The 19,968-nt window shown below is 35.8% G+C and overlaps 1 protein-coding gene across 4 annotated transcripts in view; it reads left to right on the top strand.

The window, feature by feature from the left end:
* The window catches only part of PLCE1 (phospholipase C epsilon 1), a 149,046-nt gene that overhangs the window by 15,255 nt on the left and 113,823 nt on the right, over positions 1-19,968 (top strand). For all 4 annotated transcript variants that reach the window (XM_051800517.1, XM_051800518.1, XM_051800519.1 and 1 more), the window contains exon 2: positions 7,318-8,918. In XM_051800517.1, the coding sequence (XP_051656477.1) occupies positions 7,731-8,918 (1,188 nt within the window). In that variant the 5' untranslated portion in view covers positions 7,318-7,730. The remainder of the gene's footprint in view (positions 1-7,317; positions 8,919-19,968) is intronic.

Raw genomic sequence — 19,968 nt, forward strand, 5'->3', positions numbered from 1 at the left:
GTCAAGGCAGCATCTCCAAAAGCATCTTTCCCAGGTGCAGTAGGAAAAGAATGGGATCAGAGCGTGAAACACCCACTTATGTCACTGGTGTGCCATTGTGAATCTGTGGTTGGATTTTTTTTGCAAGTGAAGGCCTGCAATCAATTTGCTACTTACTCTCCCTTTGCATTCAGGAAGTCATCTGACTTTCAAATTATGTAATTTTTCCTGCTCACATACTGAGTTCATATGTGCTAATGACTCTTCAGAGAAAGAGTTTGATAAAAACTAGAATGAAGGAAGTATACCATGTTTACAAGTAACATTAGTGTGTAGTCCCAGGTTACTGTTGACTTTTTAGAGTTGTAAACGGTTCATATTTCCAAGTGGCAGATTTTGAATGTGATAACCAAGTTCTCAGAACAGTAATGCTTGTATGTAAGCATTCCATTTTGTTTTAAGGCCACAGAAGTGTTTGGCAAATGATAGGAAATACATACAATCATTTCCCCCATATTTATTAATTGTATTTTGATGACAACAATTGTTTTCATCCATAATTTAACAGAAACACCATTCGCAATATTTTAAAAGTAATTTGTAATTGAGATTCATTGTACACAAAACACCCCCACTTCTGCTTCTTTGCTTTTGTTAGAGCCCCAATCACTAGAAGAGCTTCCTTTTATTTTCCAGCATATTTAATACCAGCTGGCCTTAATGAAGGAACTTACTGTGCTTTATCAACTGAGGAGAAATGGCATAATTTGACTAAAGAGAAACCACGTAAAAGAAGGGTGTGTGTCTGTAGAATGTGAGAATTTGTTAAAGGATAAAATGAAGATATGAATGTTGACATTGAATTCAGAGGAACCATAAAGCCTTCAAAGGTGGACAAAGCCTTGAAATGGGATGATGGCTGAATTATTTCCCAGTCTGATGTTACAGGTGTTTTAAGGGATCTGAATGCCTGATTGTTGGTACTCACATATACACAGAGCATGTGGGCAGTGCTGTGAATGTGTTACTTGCTGTTCACTGCAGATTATGTAAGTAATTCCAGTGAAGCAGAGGATAACATCTGAATTCTGAACACTTCAGCTGGTACTAATCTTACTGTTTCTTATTATATTTGAGTAGTGGAACTTGCCTTTGTTTTGTTGTGGTCTAGCTAATTTGTTAGTTATAATTGTGTTGCCTGAACCTCTCAGATTTTTATACTTACATGTCTCTGTTCCTACAGATTGATTTTTAGGATGTATTTTGGTGACTTAATAAAGCTGTCTCAATGTGAGATGCTGCAGATACATTTCTACTCTGGTCTTGGATTCTCCCTCAGTCTCCACCCTGCTTTATGCTTATGCTGTCTCTGTCAATTAACACGATTGAGTTGTGAGGGACATCAGATAATTTTACCTGAAGACTCTCTTCCATTCTTCCTGGGTTGATTTTCCTCTGGATTAGTTGATTCTCCTCCCTGCAGGAGTTCCTGTTCAGGAGATGGTGAAAATACCTCACTGAAAGTGCCAGGGAATGAGGGATCAGCTGCTTTGGCTAGAGCTTGCCAGTAGGCTGGCTTAAACCTTAAACCTGATTTTTAATCATGTTTAATTTTTTTGCATTGTTTGTATAATTACTTTTTAAATTCCCAGATCTTAAAATAAATCCTGATGCACTAGTCCATTTATTTTTTACCTGCTTTTTCTAAAAATTTTTATTTTATTTCTCACTATATTTCCTTTTTTTCTTCTGCATGATCATTATTTATCCTTGTCTTTCATATGTTTTATTAATGTCGAATCTTTTGTTTTCTGTTATAGTTTATCTAATCTTTCTAAGAAATCTACTTACTAGTGACAAGTTTATTGAATTTTGTGTTTTGAAGATTTTTGTTTTAAATTCTACTGCACTCCCGTTTCCTACGAATTTGAGACTCAGTGCTCGAAAATCTTTTTTGTGCATTTAAGACTGTTTTCACAGTTCCTCAAAACTTTAAAAAATTTATTCCAGAAGCACTTGTTCAAAAAGAGAGAAGAATAATCCTGCTTTCTATCTTATACATCTCAGATAGAAGGACTTGTTCATCCAAGTGTCAATGATGAAATTACAGCTTTCAGATAAGGTCACTTATGAGGAAATTCAAGTAACCACTGAACAGAAAGTTTATTTAAACAGCTCATTGCAGATCAGATCTAAAAAGAAATACAGAACTGACCCTGACAGTAAGATAAGTGCAGTTTTGGGTTCTCTCAGTGCATCTCCTCATGCAGAAAAGGAATTTCTGTAAAGAAATGAAGAGTGAAGCTGTTATCTGGCAGAAGCTTCAGATTCTGCCTGATGCAGTGATGAATGATGAAGCAATTGAGAGGGTTCACCATCTGGCAGACATTTGCATAGTTTGAGACATCTAATACTTGATCATGTTTAGATAAGTATTCTAGAAATTAGAAAAAAGACTGTAATGACAAGATATATAAATACTGTAGTTCTTCTTTCTTGTTGTTGAAACGCAGATGCTGGTTGTAAATCTGAGGTTCCACATGATGCTGTATGCCAAATAAAATGTTGTTATAACTTGCTTCCCACTGTTCAAATAGGATTTGTGCACATCTTGAGTGATTCTTAAGAGTCTAGCTATTTCCTGCTTGCTGTTTTCCTGTAAATCCCTGGGCAGAAGAGGACTTTAGAAAAGTGATGACACATTGGTGCCCTGTTCTTGTACTGGTATCTCCTGCTCGTTTCCGAGATAAAACACTGTAATGAAATGTTTTACCTAGACTGTTGTAGACTTTAATTCCAGATGTCTGGGGAATAAGAAATAATTAAATATTATTATTAATTATTATTAATTCTAACTAGAACCAGTTTGTACTTTAAGTTTTAGAGTGTATGCAGTCAGTGTAAATGAAAAAAAAAAGTAGACAAATTAGTTTTTTGTCACATGTTTTCAGACTTAATACATTTTGTGAATGTGTGTGCGCTGAATGGTTGCCAGACAGTTTATTTTAATTATTCATTTGTCTTTGTTGGCTGACCTCTGCATCCACAATGATTCACTAATGCTGGATCTAGTTGCTTATATTTTTACTTCCCTTTGCTGATAGAAGGAGCACACTACATTTCTGACATAACTTAGGCCTTGTAAAATGAACCAGTGTAGTTATTAATGGATTTCATCAGCTAATCTAGTGGCTTTAGAAAATGCCAGCACGTATTGAATACATTGCAGGCTTTGCTGTCTACTTTGTATGCTTTTATATTCAGATTTAACTGTGAATCAGTGTGTTTTGAGTTGAATGTACAACAGGAAGAATATAGTTATGAATAATTTCAGCACTATTTTTATATGCAAGTGCATGTATGTGTTTGTATGAGGATTTTATATGAAGATCTAGGCTTTGGCCACCCATATGGAGATAGGCAAGTAAGGGAAGGCACAGGGAGTGACAATTCTGCAATTTTACAGTAAATACAAAATACAGTTTTATTGGTTGAGCTTGTGAGTTTTACACTTGATAGCATTTATAAAACTGTGTTAACACACTTCATAACATGTCTAATGAATTCCATCAGTTTCAGGAATTTGCTGGGCACAGTAAATTGAAATCTGTTGATTACAGTGGAAAGCAGAGACTGAGAAGTGTATAATGTGGGACACATGAAACCCTTGTCATCTGTTCAGCAGAGCCACAGCTTCAGATATTTTTACAGTTGTCTGTAGATCAGCAGCTCTACCATCATGGTTTTCACTTACTGTTTCATGAGGTTTTACATACTTGTACACTAGACATAATAGACTAAAAGAAAAGTTTAGGGTGCATTTAGACATCCTAGCAAACATGATCTAAACTGAAGCTTCTAATGAGACGTGTGGTCCCTACCGGGCATTCCTAATATTTTCTTTTCGTGGAATATAGTGATCATGTGACCACAAGGTGAGTCAGTTTGTTTGGATGAGAAGAATAGTTTTGTGACAAATCAGCCAGCTGAATTAACTCTGTGGACTCATGATCTCTAGATGAGTGAGATGGGGGGAATGGGAACAAAAGGTGAAGAGTGAGGGAAGGAGCAAGTCTGCCAGCTTTGGTGGCAGTTACCTGCTCGATTGACGTAGCTGAAATACCAAATTACATTTGCAAATTGCAGAGTCTTGTAAATCACCTTAAGCAGAGTTTTCCTCCCTTCCCCATGCTGGTCATTTTCTCCCTTGTGCTGTTGTGGCACATGTTAGTACAACCATACTATGAACTGGATTGGGAAGATGTTCTGGCTGTGAAGTAACTTGAGTAAAAGATTCTTGAGATGGATCAGTTCCCTATCACACTGCGGTGGTCGCAACAGTATGGGAACAGCTGGACATGCAGTGGGAGCTTCTTAAGCAGATATTATTCTTGATGAGTTGGATTTCAAACAGGCACAGACAGATAGAGAAGACAGAAATGGGCAGGCATATAGCCTCAGGGGTTGAGGAGAGAGGTGACCAATGCTGGGGAAGATTTGAGATAGTTCTGTAGAGAAAAGAAAAAGGTCTGAGAGAAGCTGTTTGGGGAGGACACGTGTGGAAGAGCTTTGGCATAAGAGAGAGATGAGAAAATTATGTGGAAGGAAGGAGGACTGTGAAAGATCACTTCTAGCCTCTGAAGGAGCTTTGTGGGCACTGTATGATGTAAATGGACTTCTGGTTTTAGCAAAAAAATTTTTTACTAAAAAAATTCAAGTTAACATGCATGATCAGTTTTGTGATCTCAAAATCATCGTATGATGTTAAAGTTGCATAATAATGTTGTCTTTTTGCCTCGTAGCGTGATGTTTTGTGAGAATTTCATTTGGCAAACAGCATAATTAGAGGTATAATATTTGCAGTAACAATCCAGTCCATTAATTTTTGTTCTGGCTTAGCAATATTACAGGGAGTACATTTATGACTATATTTAGGTGGCTTTTATTTTCATTTGACTGTCTGGAAATCTTTGTTCTGAAACAGGAAAAATAAGTCAGTAGATTGAGACATTTTGATAGATCACAGAATTCCTTAAAAACTCAGTACTGAAGAGCATTACTAACACATATACATGTTTTATACCTTTACAAAGAATTATTGTTATTGATATGGAAAGAAAGAAACTTCAGAGATCAAGAGAAAAAAAAGCAGCTTCTCCTTCCTAGATCTTTCTCCTTTGATCAGCATCATCATATGTAGATTTGGACTGAAAGGCATGGAAGGTTGCCAGAAGAAATAAGATGGGATCATTTCTAGATGGATTGCTTGCAGTTTTTGTCAAGTGTGTAGTGGCAAAAAGTTATGTAAGCTGTTGTCTGGGAATTTGAAGAGGAAGGAGGACAGGGAAGAGGAAAAGGAAAATAGGAAATGGTAGAAGAAAATTGCTTAAGTACTTTCCTTTTTCCTGTGCATGTGTGGTGGTGGTGGTGTTGGTTTGTTGTTTGGTTTTTTTTTAAATGAAACAAGTAAGATTGAAGAAAGTGGATTAAAATGAATTTAAGGATACAGTTTAAAGATATAGGGACTACCAGGGAATGTAGATGCAAAGAATTGCTTGAGTGTTGCTTTTCATTGCACATCCTCTACAGTTGTGCTGTTGCAGTATTTCATAGGGTGGTCTGTGAACTGTGTTGGTAACATGACTCTAGTGTTAAAGTCCCATCCCCATCACTCTATCCAACTACTGCTATCTCCCTCAACTTTTCTATGAACTGTAGCTGTTATTTTCCTTTCTGGTGCTAAATCTCTCTCATACAGGATCTGAGTTTCTCATCCTGACTCTCCTCTGGCTGATCTGGCACCCATTTGTAATGGGTGGAGAATGTGAAACTTGTGGCTTTTTGCTCTATCTCCGTCACTTTCCTTTGCAACCCTCCCAGTTGTTAAAGCAGTAAAATTGAACTTGATTGAAGTGTTAAATTGCAATTTTTACCCTTGCTAGCTACTGTCTGAAGAAACAGTGTTGTTCTCTGTGTAGTAAACTTTGAAGCCAGAGATTTGTAGCAAAATGTAACTTTTTGTAAATTTATCTTTCCCTTTTTGTGACCCCTACCCTACACCAGCAAAATGATATGTTTAGTTACACTTTCACAAGTAATTGTGTGAGAATACAGCATCTCAAATATCCTATTACCTAATGAGTGCGTTTCACTTTTTGATTGTGCCAGACTGCTTTTGGGTGAACGTTAGTAATCGATAAAAATTAAACCCAACAGTCTAAAATGCATTAAAATAAAATACTTAGTTACTTGAGAAGGGTATCAAAATAGATTTTACACTTGAAATTTCTTTGAGCTTTCCTGATTTTTATCCCTCCCATCATTCCTAGGTGTTTTATTAACTATAGATGACTTAATTATTATATTTAGCTGAACCACTGATTTCATCATTTGCCTCAGTTTTGTGATATTTTTTGCTGCTGAAGTTTCAAAGTTGAGGGTTTATTTTCTTGTTTATATTGAATTTAGACTGTTCTAGTATATTTAGGTCTTAATATAACTTTCTGTATTTTCCATATTTTTAATAATACACTTTAGATTTTTCAATGGTAAATATGATAAATTGAAATTTTAAGAGCATATTTTTTTAATTCACTGTGATTTATCTATGTGTGTTTCTTTTATTTTTCTGATTCCTTTGTTGAGCTATCTGTAACCTCATATATTCTGATTCCAAGTTTTACTTCTACCATGCTGTTTGCAGGAAAGAAGCTGAGAATTAATGGCAGTGTAGAAGGGCAGGTTGATATTTTAGCTTAAAGCATACAACTGGGGGGAGTCAAAAAGATTATTTCTGATATTTCAGTCTTTTACCCTAATCTGTCTTCATGCTTTTTCAGTTGTAAACTTGAGGCAAAAATACTGTGTCTTCATGATTTTGTGGTATCAACAGAAAATGTAATGAAAGCAAAAACCACGTAACACCAAAACAATTGTAGTTGTAGTTCTGAATAGGGAAATAATAATTTAAGAAGATAGTGTAGGTTTAAAAATTATTTTAACTTAGCTATGAAAAAATATTGAAAAGACATCTTCTTTTTTCCCTTTGTATTTATCTTGTATGTTCAATTTCAGTGTTACAGCTTCAGTAAAATTAGTTCTCTGCAGTCATGTGGCTTTCCACAGTGAAATGAGAACAGCTATTAAAGTGTGTAAAATGTGACTATAATTTTCCAAAATTGTTAAGTGAGATTTTAAGATGGATTTAAATGTGTATTTTGGAATTCTCTTGGTTTCAGTATAATTAACTTACTTTGTGTGGTCATCCTTTTTACGCAAAAGAAATTTCTTTGTATATATTTCAATATAAAATATATATATATATTTCTTTCATTACAGAAAACGAACTTTTTGGATGCCCTATGGGGAGATGCGTCTTTGACATGGAGCAGATGTTTGGTCATCTTCAATCTGAGGCAACAGAATGTGTGCTACATATAACAGAAGAATTAACTGTGGAAAGAGACCAGCTGAATGGCTATATCACAATAAGAAATTGGTCTAAAAATGTTAGTGTTTCATGCCACTAATGTAAGGTTGGGAAAGCCTAGTAACCCAACAGTCAAAAGAATTACTTTTTTGTAAAAGCCAGTTCAAAAAGAACAAGCAATCAATATATATTTGACTATGTGTTCCCTGCTTATTTAGCACTGAATCTTTTATTACACTGAAATCATGGTGTGAGGATTGGTGGACAGTGTCCCCCGCCCACCATCCCCAGCATACATCTGGTAACTAAAGACTGTGTCAAGATGACCTCTGAGGAGATGAGAGCGTCTGTTCTCCTCTCTGTGGTACGGGGTAAAGTGATACCTGCACAGTCAGCTGGAGATGAAAATACTGAAAATGCTTTGGACACCAGTGTTATAAAAAGACATACTGCCAGTTCAGGAAGGCAAACCACACATACTCTGTCATACTTACACAGACTGGAAGAAGAAAGTCTTCAGGGCTCAGTGCCCAAAATATTCTCTCTGGCGAAAGAACAACTGACTAATGACAAGAGTAAGGAAAACTTCTGGGATAGGAGTAGCTCCATCCCTGATCCAGTGGAATTTCTTAACATTAACTGTAACATTGTACAGAAAAACTACAAGAGCAATATCCCCTGCAGCCAGTTGTATCAGTCTTGTGATCCTTTAGCAGGGGGAGAGGCATGCCTGGAAACTGGAATTCCTGTTTCACTAGAAAGAGCTATGCTTGCTGAAATTCAGTTGAAAATGAACGGACCTTCATTAAGAAGCCAGACAGCAGTAAATGAGAATGACAGCGGTGATCCTGACGAAGTGGCCTTTTTTCACTTACATTGTGCTGGTGAAAGGAATATATCAAAGGCTTTGTGCAGTTTACACAACAGCTTCATTTTGGATGACTGCTTGCAGCCTGTGAACGTTGGTGATGGTAACACCTCTAGTTCCTCAGGCTGCACTTGCAGCATAATGGGGTTGACAAATAATTCTGGGAATGCAAATGGACAGCAGTTGTATGAAGATGCTTTAAGGGATAAGTATTTATGTCTGGAAAGAGCACCACGAAAGGTTAAAGTGGCGTGCTCAGGTCACAACTTCTATGGAAATAACTTTACTGGAAGAATGCCCTCAAAGCCCTTTCTGAGCCATTTTGAAGACTGCAATGATAACTGTGAAGATGAGTTGGAAGAGGATTTTTTTCGAAACAAAAAGGAACGTTCTACTCTATTAATAAGACGTTTCTGTAAAAATGATAAGGAGGTTAAAAAATCAGTTTATACTGGAACGAGAGCAATTGTTAGGACTTCACCTTCAGGGCACATAGGAACTGTTGCTTGGAATTATGTTGAGCAAAGGAGAAACAATGGTGGCTTGAAGCTTTCTAGGATTACAACAGAACAGCTAACTATAATTCAGTCCTTAATAAAATGGAAGTTTAATTCCTGCCTTGAAAAGTCTTTATGGTATGAGGTAAGCTTTTCATAATGGTTTTTTTTGTTTGTTTTGTTTGGGGTTTTTGTTTGTTTTTGTTTCTTTGGTTTTTTTAAGTTTTCATAACCTGATGACCTGTCCATTAAAAAAGCACCTTCAACTAGTAAATACTTAGTAACACTGAACAGGATATTCCACTTAACCACATTGAGCAACCTTATGCTGAACACTGTTTTTTAGAAAAATGTATTGTCATCTTTCAAAATTCTTTAGGTTTAAAATGATATGGGATAAAAAGAATAATTTTATATGTGTATAAACTGTATATGTATATATGTACATACATATATATCTATATAAAATGTGTATAGGTACATATTTATATATAGATGTATGTATAAATTTAAATCTTGCTAAATATTACTTGTATATAAGAATATAACACCTATATACAGGTTAGAATGTATATGCATTTTTTTATATTCATATTTTAAATTGAAAAGGTATATGATATACATTTATATTTTTGCATATCTATAAAATAGATGTATTAATATGTATTATAGATCTACACCATCTACGTGTTAAAATGAATAAGCTCTAGGGAGGGGAAAAGAATCAAGATAAAGGAGAGTGTGGTCAGATAAGCTGTGCTTATGAACTGGTCCTGAATAAATGTAAATCCCTTCTGTTGGAAGAAATTTCTAGCAGTTAGTGCTCAAACTCTTCAGCAACTTTCATTAGAACTGAAATGGAGGAAAACTTACTTGTATAGATTCATAGAATCATTTAGATTGGAAAAGTTCTAAGATCACTGAATCCTACTGTAAAACTAATCAAATGGATTATATGAAATTTTGTCAGTGATAAGGGAGGAGGGGACTTGGTTGTTCAGGAACTCCGTGACAGTTGTTCCCTCCTCTAATATCCTCATGTCCTTCTAGAAACTAGTATTTTTTCACTTAAACAGTTGATTGGAGAGTTCTATAAGCATGTTTATGACATGTTTTTGTACCAGGCTGCAAGACTTTGTGGCACTGTTCATTCCTGTGAAGCTGGCTATACTAGTCAGTGGAGATCCAGACTTGCTGGTAGAGCAGATGTACTGCACAGTGCATGGTCGTGCTCCCACGAAGGGATGAACATGATTCTGTGTGCCTTACAGAACATGGTGTATGCTTGGGACGCTTGTATCATTATAAGTTTTTGAGGGGGACAGAAGGGAAAATGTTTTGTAGCTGAGGTTGCTGAAGGATGTGTTTAGGTTTCTTCATTGGACATTTCCAATATGATATGAGTTTTTTTTAGCTTCTATCATGTGTGCTTGTTTCCCCACTCTCCAGCGCTACTGTATAATACTGAACATAACAGCATTTTAGGGTGTGAGGGCTTTAATTTGAACATTTTTTTATAATGCATATATATGCAAACTCGGAAATAAATGTGATAAGTACTCACTGAATAATTATTTAAATAGGAAAAGGTCTGTCTACAAATGAGCAAAGATAAACAGGCACTGTAAAGCACTCTACATAATTACAACACACAGAATGTTTTCACGTGGTCAGAAAAAGCTTAAAACTACTTTTCTTTCTTCTTCCAGATGGACAGTAAAACTATTTTTTTCCTTATCAACCTCTGTATTTAATCTCTTTATGTATAACATACATCAAGTACTCTCTCAACAGTTTTTCTGTTATTTTAGTGCCAAATATTGGTTCTGTAATAATATTTCTATGTGTTTGTGGCTTATATTATGAGCATTATAGATGGATTTACACAAACATAGAAATTAACTTAGAGGATGTGACAAATATATGGACCTGTTGAACATATGCACTGGGTTAAAATAATTTAATGAATTATGAACATTGGTAGGAAGCTTTCATGCTAATAATCAAAGGAAGAAGGAAAAAGTAGTAAATGAATGTGGTAATTTGTTCTTCCTTTCCCCTTATCTCACCCTTTGAGCATGCATTCTGTTTGGAACAGCTAAGTGAACAGTAGTTCTGTTCTTCAAGAGGAAAAAAAAAGTTGGAGAAATTAAGTTTTCATAGCAGTACTGGTGTAACATGGAACAATAGAGACCTTTATGTTTTAAGTAGGAAAATGTGGGTCTCATTTGTGCATATCCCTTACATAAAAATTCTAATGCTAATAAAGGAAAGGCACTGAACTGTTGTCTTGCTGAATGATTTTTTCTTTTTTCTTCCCCTACATAGGGAGATGGGAGTGAGGCTTTGCACTATATAGAAAATACATGAAGTTATAACTTTTTCCATGTAGCATATTATTAGTTTGTAGATATTCTATATGAGATTTAGATTCCTCTGCTCTGCTCTGGATGCGTTGTATGAAGAGAGAAGATGTTTATGTTGAACTTTTTTTCCTATGTTGCACATGGTTTTTGTAGCTATATACAGTGCAGCACTTATCAGATGGGTGTGTGTAATATGGCTGCTCATGAGACATTTGTTTGTCTGTGTTGGAACAGTGCAAGCTTCTCACATTAATACATGTTAAAGAAGTGGCAGGTGCAGTGAATCTGCCATACAAACAGCTAACCAGAGGGCGAGCTTTGGTGTTGGCTTTGCTTGGGCCATTACTTGGGTTGGGCTCAGCTGCATCATGTTAGCAATCTGACTAATTGCCAAAGTCAGAGTTTCAGGAATCTGTGAGACCTGAGGTTCACAGTGTTGAGGTACACCTCTTCTTTTCCTGATGCCATAGTGGTAATGTAATATGACAAAAGGAACCAGGTCCACTGTTGACTAAGAGATTAAATTTGGGCAGCTCACTAGACTATCGCAGGGTCATTGTCTCAAGCCAGGTAAGTGACTTTGAGATGTCCAGATGGCAGCTGCAACAACATAGTTGCAGTGTGTAATAGCTGAATTCTTTAGTTAAGCTTATTTTGTAGGCGTCAGTACTATCTTTGCTGTGTCATTACATTCCTGGTGCCCATAGTTTGAGCTTTAGGAAGCAAGAACTCTGCTGGCTTGCTTCGTTCTGCTCAGATAGAAGTTAGCACTTGAATATATCTGCCACTCTTCATAGTTGCTAAGGCACTACTGAAATGCCAAATACTAATAAGGCAACAATTAAAAAAGCATTAAATGCCCCACATCTGTTTCCAGACTAGTGATTGTATTATAGAGTTTTCTTGTAGGAGTGTTTCATAGTTAATTTAGTGATTTGGTATAGTACTTCAACATTTGTTAGCATCAGGTTGTTTGGGTTTTTTCCATTTGATGTCCATGGTGTTTTTATGATTCCTGTGTAAAATCAATGTAATGCAAGGATTTTTGGTTATGCATGGCTAGTGTAAGGAGTCCTGTATTAGGAGTTCTTTATTTCTCTAATGTTGAGGTATAGTATGTTGGTGGTATCTATTAACAAGAAGTTAAGGGGAGAAAAAAGATTTGCAGGTAAACAATTTTTACTATTCCATTTTATTAGTGATATCAAATAGTCATCTTGGATAATATTTTTAAATAAATAGAGCCAGGCACAAGTTGTTTTCTGTTTAATAGATAGTATTTGAGTATTCTTTTCTGTTTAAAATTGATTATTAATTCTGAATAAATTCAGAATTAAAATAGATATTTTTTAATTAATAAAAGCACTAATTTTAATTCTGAACGTACAGAGAGCTCAGTTTCCTCCCCCTGCCATCCCCCTCCCTGCTAGAGTTGTATGAGCAACTCAAGTCAGTGTATCTTTGCTGCATGCTTTTCTGGCATTTCTGAAAGTATAGATAGATTGACTATTTCACTGTCCATCATGGAAATAATGTCTGCTTAGACTGTTTCAAGGAACACGTTACGTCAAATGCTAACATGTTTTTGAGCAAAGGAAGGGTTAGTAAAGCTGTATGTCCAGAAGAACATTTTTTGGTTGTTTTTCTTAGGTGTTGAGTTAATTGTAACCTTAATTTTCAATCTTTTGTTAGAATGAATAGCATAGCCTTCTTTTTATCTAGTAATATCTTGGAAGATACACTTTTTCAGTGTATTCAAAGCATAATTTATATAATGAAGAGGCCTATGTTGATCCTTAGGAAATGAAACAAAAGCTTGAAAGAATCCAACTCTCTTTGCTAATAATAATAAGTAGCATAAGAGTCCTTGTTTATATGCTGTGTTTCACTCAGATGACTGATCTGATTTAGTAGACACAAAGCTTGTGGAGTGTCCACATGAAATCACCTGGCCATAGGAGTCTTTTTAGTGAAGTTATTCTGCCAAACTGTGAGATTCACAACCCACAAGCAGCCTAAAAAATTAAATTGTTACTGGCTTTCACTTCTTGGTTCTTTTTAATTGTTTCTGTAGGAATTTCAGGTCTGGGTGTGTTGTCATACCATCTTTTTGTTAGGATTATGTGCTTTTCCCACAGTTTTTCCTTCTCACTACATATTTTAAAAGATGGAATCCTTTAAATAGAGTTTTCCTCTCTTCCCTTAGAGTTTTGCATGTTTACCTAAAATGTAACACTGCTCTTTATGCTAAAGTTTATGCTGTACTTGTACTTTTATTTAAAAAAAGGCTAGTTTGTGATTCTGTATTGTAGATTACAGGCAGATTTGGGGTTTGAGATTTTTTGGTTTTCCATTCTGAAATAAAATTTCTAGTCCAGTATGTTGAAAGGAAAAAAATGACATAAAGCAAATAATTTGCAAGTGGTTGGCATGTTCCTCCACTCTAACAGTTTTTTTTTATCTGACTGTGCATGAGTATTTTGCCAATTACTAGTGTTACTGTGTTTTTTAGACATAAAGGTTTATGTTCTTATGTTAAAGTAGTTGATAGGTATGGACAAGCTGGTTTTTATTCTACCTGGACCCTGTGTTTGTTGTTTCTTTGTTTAGAGTAAATAGTTCATGAACAAGATTGACTATTTGGAAAAAAAAATCAGGGAAGCAAGAGAGAAGCCAAATAGGCATGAAATTATGTTTTCCCTTCAGTAAGTGCTGTAAAAATAAATTGAACTTTTTTTAAATGAAGCTCTATACTTATATTTGCTTTGGGTTGAGTTACTCCAGTTTTTAAGGCTAGCTTTAAAAATAGAAGATTTGCCTTTTGTCTGTAGAAGAAATCAGTTTTACTACCATATTGCATGATATAATTTGAGTAAATCTCCTAATACTTTGTATTATTTTGTACTTGCCTTATACCTTTAACAATATTGGGCCAAATTATGAACAATAAGTTTTAGCTGTGAGCACACTTAGGTATTTAGAGCCAATAGTGTGGGAGTCTTGGCAAGAGCAATATATTATGCCTTCAGTTTTTCCACATTTTCTGACTTTCCTTCTAGTGACTGTTCATTAACTGTAAAGAAGCATGAAGGTCTGGTTTAGAAAATCTCCCTGCAGCACATTAAAGAGTTCATTTTAGAGTGTTAGAGTTGGACACTTTTCTAAATTCTTTCTCAGTTGAAACTAAGTTATCTCCATTACCTATATGACCTGTTGAAAAGTTGGGTTGTTTACTCTGGTATAAGTGAGTAAAAACTGTGCCATATAAAGATCACTTTGTAGGTGAGTGAATAACTAAAATCTGGATTTGTGAGATTTCATGTACATTTCAATTTATCTTGCTTTTCTATGATCTTTCAGGATCTTTTAAAAAGAAAGTTTTCTAAAATGGAATAAGCTTGGCTGGACACTAATTGGTAGGCAGATATCTTACTGGTATGAAATTTCAAGGACCTAGAGGAAAAATCTCTACTGTAAAATTATACTTGCCACAATATCTAAGGCATCCTCCGTGAGATATGAGGCTATTTGGTTTCTCTGTTTGTGAAAAGTCGTTTGATACAGTATGGCTATGTGTCTTCTGGTCATGAAATTTTCTTGAAAATACAGACTGGTGGCAGCTTAAAAAAAGGAATAACAATTGAACATAACACAGCCATTAGGTACTGTCCAAGTACATCTGAGCTGGAGTATCAAGTGGCAGGGGAGCTCTTAGGGTGCTCCCACACCAACCAAAGCTAATGACATCAGTGCAGCAGTTGGAACCAGCGTGACTCAGGGCAGTGTGACAGCATACAGCTCTCATCAGGAATGTCGGAAGTGGGGCAGTGCTGGAAACACAAACATTTAACTCTGGCATTTGTAACGATTTTCTTTCTTTTTTTTATTTTATTTTTATTTTTCTAATAATTTTACTAGAAAATTATATATTTCGTTTAAAGTAAACAGTTCATGAGCAAAATTAACAATTTGGAAAAAAAATCAGAGAAGCCAGATAGGCATGAAATTATGTTTTCCCTTCAGTAAGTGCTGTAAAAATAAAATTGAACTTTTTTAAATGAAGCTCTGTAACCAGATACAAAAATTTTTGAACTGAGATTGAAGACTCACTTTTGAGATGCATTCTTCAATCCCCCACATGAGAATGAGAGAGAAAAAAATGTTGGATTGACCTGTGGTCGTTCTCACTTACAGATAATATTCCTGTCTTCCCATTTGTTTGAAGTTCGAAAGAGTCTTTTCATCTCTGAAATTATAACACTTAAAATACATAAAAACTTAAAATTTCCTTAATATAGCAAATGCTCAAAGATGGAGACCTACAAAGAAGTGTGCTGTCATAGCATGGAAACAAGCAACAGTAATAAAAAATTCAATTTTATCTGGCAATCAGTACATGCACTTGTTGCAGGACTCTGAATACTTTAATTGACTCTTGTGAAAATAGGTTGGGGTTTTTTCCCTTAGCTTTTCCAGTAACTGTAATGCCTGTTGAGTGTTGCTACCATTTGGATTTTGAATCCACAGCAAAATAATGGGAACTTCTTTTAAGGTGATTAAAAGTGGTTCTTATGTACTGGTTATTTTTTATGCTCTTCTTCTAACACTGTAAAAATTGTTTTCAAGCAATCACAACAGATACAGACCTTCATTAGTAAATTGTGGGCAAAACAAAGGATGTATTATTGGCTGCTCTGGTTTCATGTTACATCATGTTACATTAGTTCTTAAAGTGTTTAGGAATTCCCTTCAAGTATTAGAGAATGGGTGAAATCCTGGTCATAGTGTAATCTGTTTAAAATCTCCTATTGGGATAATGTTACTTGGAGGGAGAAAAAGAAGCATGTGCAGAATGGAGCTATTGGCTTTATGGGAACCATAATTTTACGTTGGACATTTTAAGAGACAGACATATGCTGAATTTGTATTAAGCGGTTTTAAAACTATAGTTTTAAACTAAAAATATTTATACTAAATATACATAATGCATTGTAATATAACTTGGGTGGGATCATTAATAAATAAAGCTTCCCTCAGTACCTTTCAGCTGCATGTGCTGTTATTTACTGTTCGTGTTACCACACTGCTTGGAAGCCCTGCTTCTGAATCCTAGCTGTATCCTAGCTGTTTTACACACAAGGGATGATCTCATCTGTTCTCTAGACATAGAGGCAGGCAGTTGTTAGTGAGCTCACTCAGAGTTTGGAGAAGATAAACTTCTCCCAAACACTCTCCATATGCTGTGGCTAGATTTTCTTTTATCTCAGCACGCTTAGTAGTTGTGTGCTGCACTGTAGTCTGCAGAAGAGACATATCCTAAATTTCCAGTGGGGGAAAAAAAACCCCCATCAAACTTACTAACAGTTATAAATGTTATTATGAGGGAATTTTAGAGTTATGTACATAAGAGCAAAGAAAAACCAAGTGTTTAAGAAAAATGTATATCAGCCAATCAACACTGAAATACTTCTAGGCTGAATACAAGGCTTGAATGATAATTCTGAATAGTTCATCTTTCAGCAAAAACATAAGAATGTGTCTAAACCATGGAGAGTTGTTCTAAATGTGATTGTGAATCTGATCAAGAAAAGACTCCTGAGAGAAAATTGTCCTCAGTATCCTCCATTTTAAATTAGGAATTTATCTTGAGTAACTTTGCAAACTTAGAGCATCCTACAGCATGCTTGAGGCCATTATAGTTCTGACCCTGTGTGTAAGATTTTTTGCTTTATAAAAGCACATTACCCTTGCCATGGGAACCGTAAACATTGGACTTCTTGTCTGTTGTTTACAATCTTGGGACTGCACACAGTGGCTTGTGTATGTAAATGTATATATTTTAAAGGGAAAAAATATTATTTCATGAGCATTCAGAATATTTTCCTTTTAGGAAATTAACTTGTATTCTGGCTTACCTGTGTGTCGTTTTGACACTTGCCTTACTTAAAATACAGTCAGGGAGAACTACAGGAGTGCAAAACCTTTTGCTATGTGAACATTTCATTGAGATGTAGTGATTTGCCATCAGCATAAAGAGGCTTTGGTCTATTCACACCAAGTCATTCAACAGGGTGGAGGCTGTAGAAGAGATAGGTGGAGGTTATCAACAAGCATGAAGTATAACATAGATCATATTTAAAAGAGCAGTGTATTAGTTTTCTTATTCTCCCCCTCAGAAATAGAGGGGGGTTTATTTCTTTATTTTTTGTTCTCTTCGAACCAACAGTTTGTGGATAGGCTTTTATAACAATTTGAATATTTCTTTTGAGCAATAAGGTTCTTTCATCTTTAGGAGGCATTTGTGAATCATTGCATATGTAATTTAGCTTGCACAGTGTTTCTTTGCCCTTAGTTTGTAAAAACTGCAAATTCAGCCGTTGTAAATGATGATCAGTTTTGAGTCATATTTTTTTTAGTTTTGAATACATTTGTCATCACACTTCAGCTTTGACCAGCTGTTTCCTGTTTTCCCACCCAGTGGTTCAGCTGCTGAGGAGATAAATGCATCAATGGTTTGTTTCAGAATTAAAATTACCTTTATAAAATGATGAAAGAGTAAACCAGATAAGTTAGATACCATTACAGGTAAAGTTATGCTGAAATTCGAAAGATGAAGTATTGTTTACTGTACCTAGATGTTTCATATATTATGAAGCTTTTGCTACACAGGGAGCTCACTTGATATAGAAAAATTAATCCAGCGTCGGAAACATCAGGGTGAAGCTTTGTGTGGGGAATTTGGGTGTGTGTGATGGAATTTTTCAAGCAGTTCCAAGTTTTTGTATTCATGTGAGAATATTTTGATTTATTTGGTACAGGATCTGTATAAAGACTTGACCATGACATCATATTTGTCCTGTTCTGCTCCCCCCCACCCCCCAGTTTTTGGACTGCTTTGGTTAGAGGATATGTTAATTTTTGTAATCATACAAACTATTTTGAAATTTTAGAACTGAGTTTGTATATGTATTCTTTCAGAATAAAGCAGGACAGGTGTGTCAGGCAAGACAGGGAAGAGTTGGTATATTACCTGTCTGTTAGGACTGGCTTGTGCTTACACTTCATTTCTTTTTTATTCACAGTGAACTTACTCCATATCCACACAGACAGCAGCTATGTTTTGTCCTGGTTTCAGATATCTTTCTTCAAAACCTTTAAATGAGTTAGTTCCTAACCCAAAGGGTGTTTATATAGATAGTAATGAAAGTAATGCCCCCTGTCTTCAGATTTGAGGTCATTGCTGTGTAGGATTGTGGAAGGATCTCTTGTTGCCCCTTCTTATTTTTGTTGCAAGCTGTTCTGTGGCATCCAGCCTCACCTGCATTGCTCTGCTTTAGTCCTCTCTGTGACCTAAGTGGTCAGATTTTATTTAGTCTGCACCCTCTGGCATGACAGAAAAAGCACACAAAGATAGTTGATAGCATGCCAGCTCCTGTGGCCAGTGGTTCCCCCTGGATTGAGGGCTTTAAATATTCCTTACCTGTTAGGTCACTGAGTTTCTTACCCGTGAGTAGCAGAGGAAGAGCTGGGGCTTTGTCTACAGTGAAGGTCCTGGCTCCAGAACCTCAGAGCATGCATTTACTCCCATGGACAAAGTGCTGTATCCCTCACCTTTATTTTTTTTTATTTTTTTTTAATAGGCCTTATCCCATACCATTTTTAAGGGCTCTGCAATCTTCTACAAATGCCAGCCTTAACAGCATTTACCTCAGGATATGATCCAGCTGTTGCCATTTGAAAAGACTCACTCCTGCCTCTTGCACTCACTTCATTTCCCTATGGCTTTTCTAGGCTCCTTCTCCCCAGGTCCCTTTTTATGGATGACTCCAAGATCTGCTCTCTATTTCTAGTCTTCCTGACCTTGGAAGTCTCCGCAAGGATTCTCATTAAAATTAGTGATGGGAAGGGGGAAGCATTCTCCTCTCTCCCTTGAAAACGCTAATTATTTTTAACTCCTCCTAACTGGTTTTGCTCTTTTTACTTTAGGCCTACCAAGGAGCTGTTTGTTCTTGTCCCCTAATGCCATTCTTGAACGTACCCTGAGCTTGCTTACTATTCCCTAGGCTAGTGGTCTTTAGGGAGTCTCCTTTATCCTTCAATCTTTTATATGGAGAAAAACTTCCGAATATATTTCCTATTAGCCCTCTACTACTAGATACTATTTTTTCATAGTATTCATAATCTACTCTTCAGCTGAGTCTAATAGTTAAGGCTGAAGTTTCAATTGTATGGTCTTAATCAGCATTCCTGCTTCTATTGCTTTAAGTCCAGCACTGTTGAGCTCATATAAATTCATGTGTGGCATCTGTACCATTTATAGCTATTATATTTCAGTTTTAATTTTTTTTGGTCCTTTTTCTTTCCATGTTCTTTTTGTGGATCTTTTTTTTTCCTGTGAAGATTAGTAAACAGCCTTCAAACTTTACATTGGGTAATTGATATGCAAATTATTGTACTATTACACTTTTAGGCTGCGGTTGGCTTTCCAAAAGAGCTGGTATTTTTGGCTGAACTTTAATGTCCATTTCATCAAACTATCATGGAGGGTAGTACATTTGTTAGTTTTTTTTCTACTGCACTCATCAGGATAAAAAAAGAAGTATTTGCTAATTAGTATTTATATTAGGCATTAATGACCAGATTCCTCTGATCCTTGCTGAATTTAAATTTCTCCAGTCTGCAGACCACAAGGAAAACAACAGCCAAGATGAAAGCAGATTCACAGGACGTACCCATGTGGTTGTGACTCAGTGGATCTGAGAGAACAAAAACTGAAAAAACCCTTTTTTGTTAAGTAAAAGACGTGGAAATTGATTTAACACTAGTGGG

This window comes from Manacus candei, unplaced genomic scaffold (genome assembly GCF_025592945.1).
Source record: "Manacus candei isolate 608988 ecotype Guabito, Panama unplaced genomic scaffold, ASM2559294v1 h1tg000050l, whole genome shotgun sequence".
Taxonomy (NCBI): domain Eukaryota; kingdom Metazoa; phylum Chordata; class Aves; order Passeriformes; family Pipridae; genus Manacus; species Manacus candei.